Source organism: Amphimedon queenslandica, unplaced genomic scaffold (genome assembly GCF_000090795.2).
Source record: "Amphimedon queenslandica unplaced genomic scaffold, v1.1 AMPQUscaffold_12091, whole genome shotgun sequence".
Lineage (NCBI taxonomy): Eukaryota > Metazoa > Porifera > Demospongiae > Haplosclerida > Niphatidae > Amphimedon > Amphimedon queenslandica.
Window position 1 is genome coordinate 1 of NW_003547670.1, and position 1,646 is coordinate 1,646.

The 1,646-nt window shown below is 37.2% G+C and overlaps 1 protein-coding gene across 1 annotated transcript; it reads left to right on the forward strand.

Moving 5' to 3' along the window:
* Positions 1-116: 116 nt before the first annotated feature.
* Positions 117-1,498, forward strand: LOC100632513 (pyridine nucleotide-disulfide oxidoreductase domain-containing protein 2-like). The gene is made up of 7 exons (XM_020004615.1): positions 117-336; positions 396-415; positions 493-660; positions 785-922; positions 966-1,002; positions 1,113-1,229; positions 1,350-1,498. Exons 1-7 carry the CDS (start codon positions 171-173, stop codon positions 1,496-1,498), a joined length of 795 nt encoding a protein of 264 aa, XP_019860174.1. The 5' UTR covers positions 117-170.
* The last annotated feature ends 148 nt before the right edge of the window (positions 1,499-1,646 follow it).

A 1,646-nucleotide genomic window follows, 5' to 3' on the forward strand; every position in this document is an offset into this window, starting at 1 on the left:
CGCTATTATTCTAGTTCCTTCTATATGATCTTTTAAAGGAGTATAATCCAACCACCTTCAATGCAAAGGAATTATTAGATAATATAATACTTTTGCCTACCTGTCAGGAACTTTCATCATTTTTTTCTGCAAGGTGACAAGTAGCCCCACCCACCTAGCCCCGCCTTTTTATGGCAATGTCTTCACACATGTTAAGGAAAGGTTATCAGAGAGGAACTCTTTTCTCATTCAGAGCCTTCCAACCAACCTCTCTCTTGAGGAGCTACTCTGATACAACCACCATACCTTCCACGCAGACCATTGAAGCCCCGTATGATGCTGTTATTGTTGGAGGAGGTATCAATAACGAGTATTTATAATAACTTGTTTTATACTGAATATATTCTTTTTCATAGGACACAATGGGCTTGTTGCAGTACGTAAGATTATTGCTGATAATAATAAATACTTTATTATTATTTTATTTGGTTTATTCTTTTTTATACTCTCTAGGCTGCATATTTATCTAAAGCAGGAAAGAAAGTTGCCGTTTTTGAGAGACGTCATGTTTTAGGAGGTGCAGCTGTGACTGAGGAGATTGTTCCTGGATTTAAGTTCTCACGGGCTTCGTATTTACTGAGTTTACTAAGACCAGTTGTATTTAAAGACCTCGAGTTAAAAGTAAAAAATCACACTAATGCTGAAAATCTGAAAAATACCCAAGGCTATAGCCCATGGTTTTTTCCAAAAAATGGCTCCGAAATCACCCCAAATTTTTATCACATTTTACTTTATTATTTTTTAGAGACACGGATTAAAGTTCTATTTCCGTGACCCCAACTCCTTCACTCCGATCATCAACAGTAATGAGAGCCTTCTGTTGGGCGGAGACCAAAACAAAAATAGAAAAGAAATAGCTAAATTTTCATTGAAGGATGCTAAAGTAAGAGCCACCATTAATGATTGTGATTCAAGTGTTGCTAAAGGTTTATGCAGATTATGAAGAATGGCTAGAAAGACTAAGTAAGCCATTCATGAGCTACTGCTACTTCAGATAAAAGAACTTAATATGTATAAATGCATCAGAAACTCTAGCCAAAATGTAGAATTATCGTGTGACTGTCATGTGATAGGTTATAGTCTTGACCCTCTCTTGGATTATGTTCCTTTCAATTTGTCTCACATTAACTCGAGCAGCTGGAGAGATCGTGTTCAAGTAATCAGATCAATGATACCTTTTGGGAAAATGTGTAAGAGATGAGTATTGAATATAATATGAAATAAAATTATTGTACAAAACTAGTGTCTAGTCTGAAAACTGACTTGCCCAGTTTCTATGACCTGGTAATGTCACCAGCCTCCAAGATAAGTAACCCATTATCATACTCCTGTATCATTATCAAGTGTCTCCCTCCACGTGTTGAACAGATGGTTTGAGAGTGATGTCCTCAAGGCTACACTAGCTACTGATGCTGTCATAGGAGCACTACTGAGCCCTTACTCTGTAGGGAGTGGGTAAGAGAGAGAGAGAGAGGGAATATGAAAAAGACAGAAGAGAAAGGGCAAATGAGAAAGACAGAAGAAAAGAGAATGAGACAGAGCATTAGTAAGAGTAATAGAAAGCCATTTTGTCACGATGCAGGTATATATTACTCCATCATGTGATG

What these genes read in the sequence shown, in the direction of transcription:
- LOC100632513 (XM_020004615.1), top strand. Translation starts at nt 171, where the DNA reads ATGGCAATGTCTTCACACATGTTAAGGAAAGGTTATCAGAGAGGAACT. An exon ending in GACACAATGGGCTTGTTGCA is followed by an intron (nt 416 to 492) that starts GTACGTAAGATT and finishes TATACTCTCTAG; the next exon opens with GCTGCATATTTATCTAAAGC. An exon ending in GATACCTTTTGGGAAAATGT is followed by an intron (nt 1,230 to 1,349) that starts GTAAGAGATGAG and finishes CTCCAAGATAAG; the next exon opens with TAACCCATTATCATACTCCT.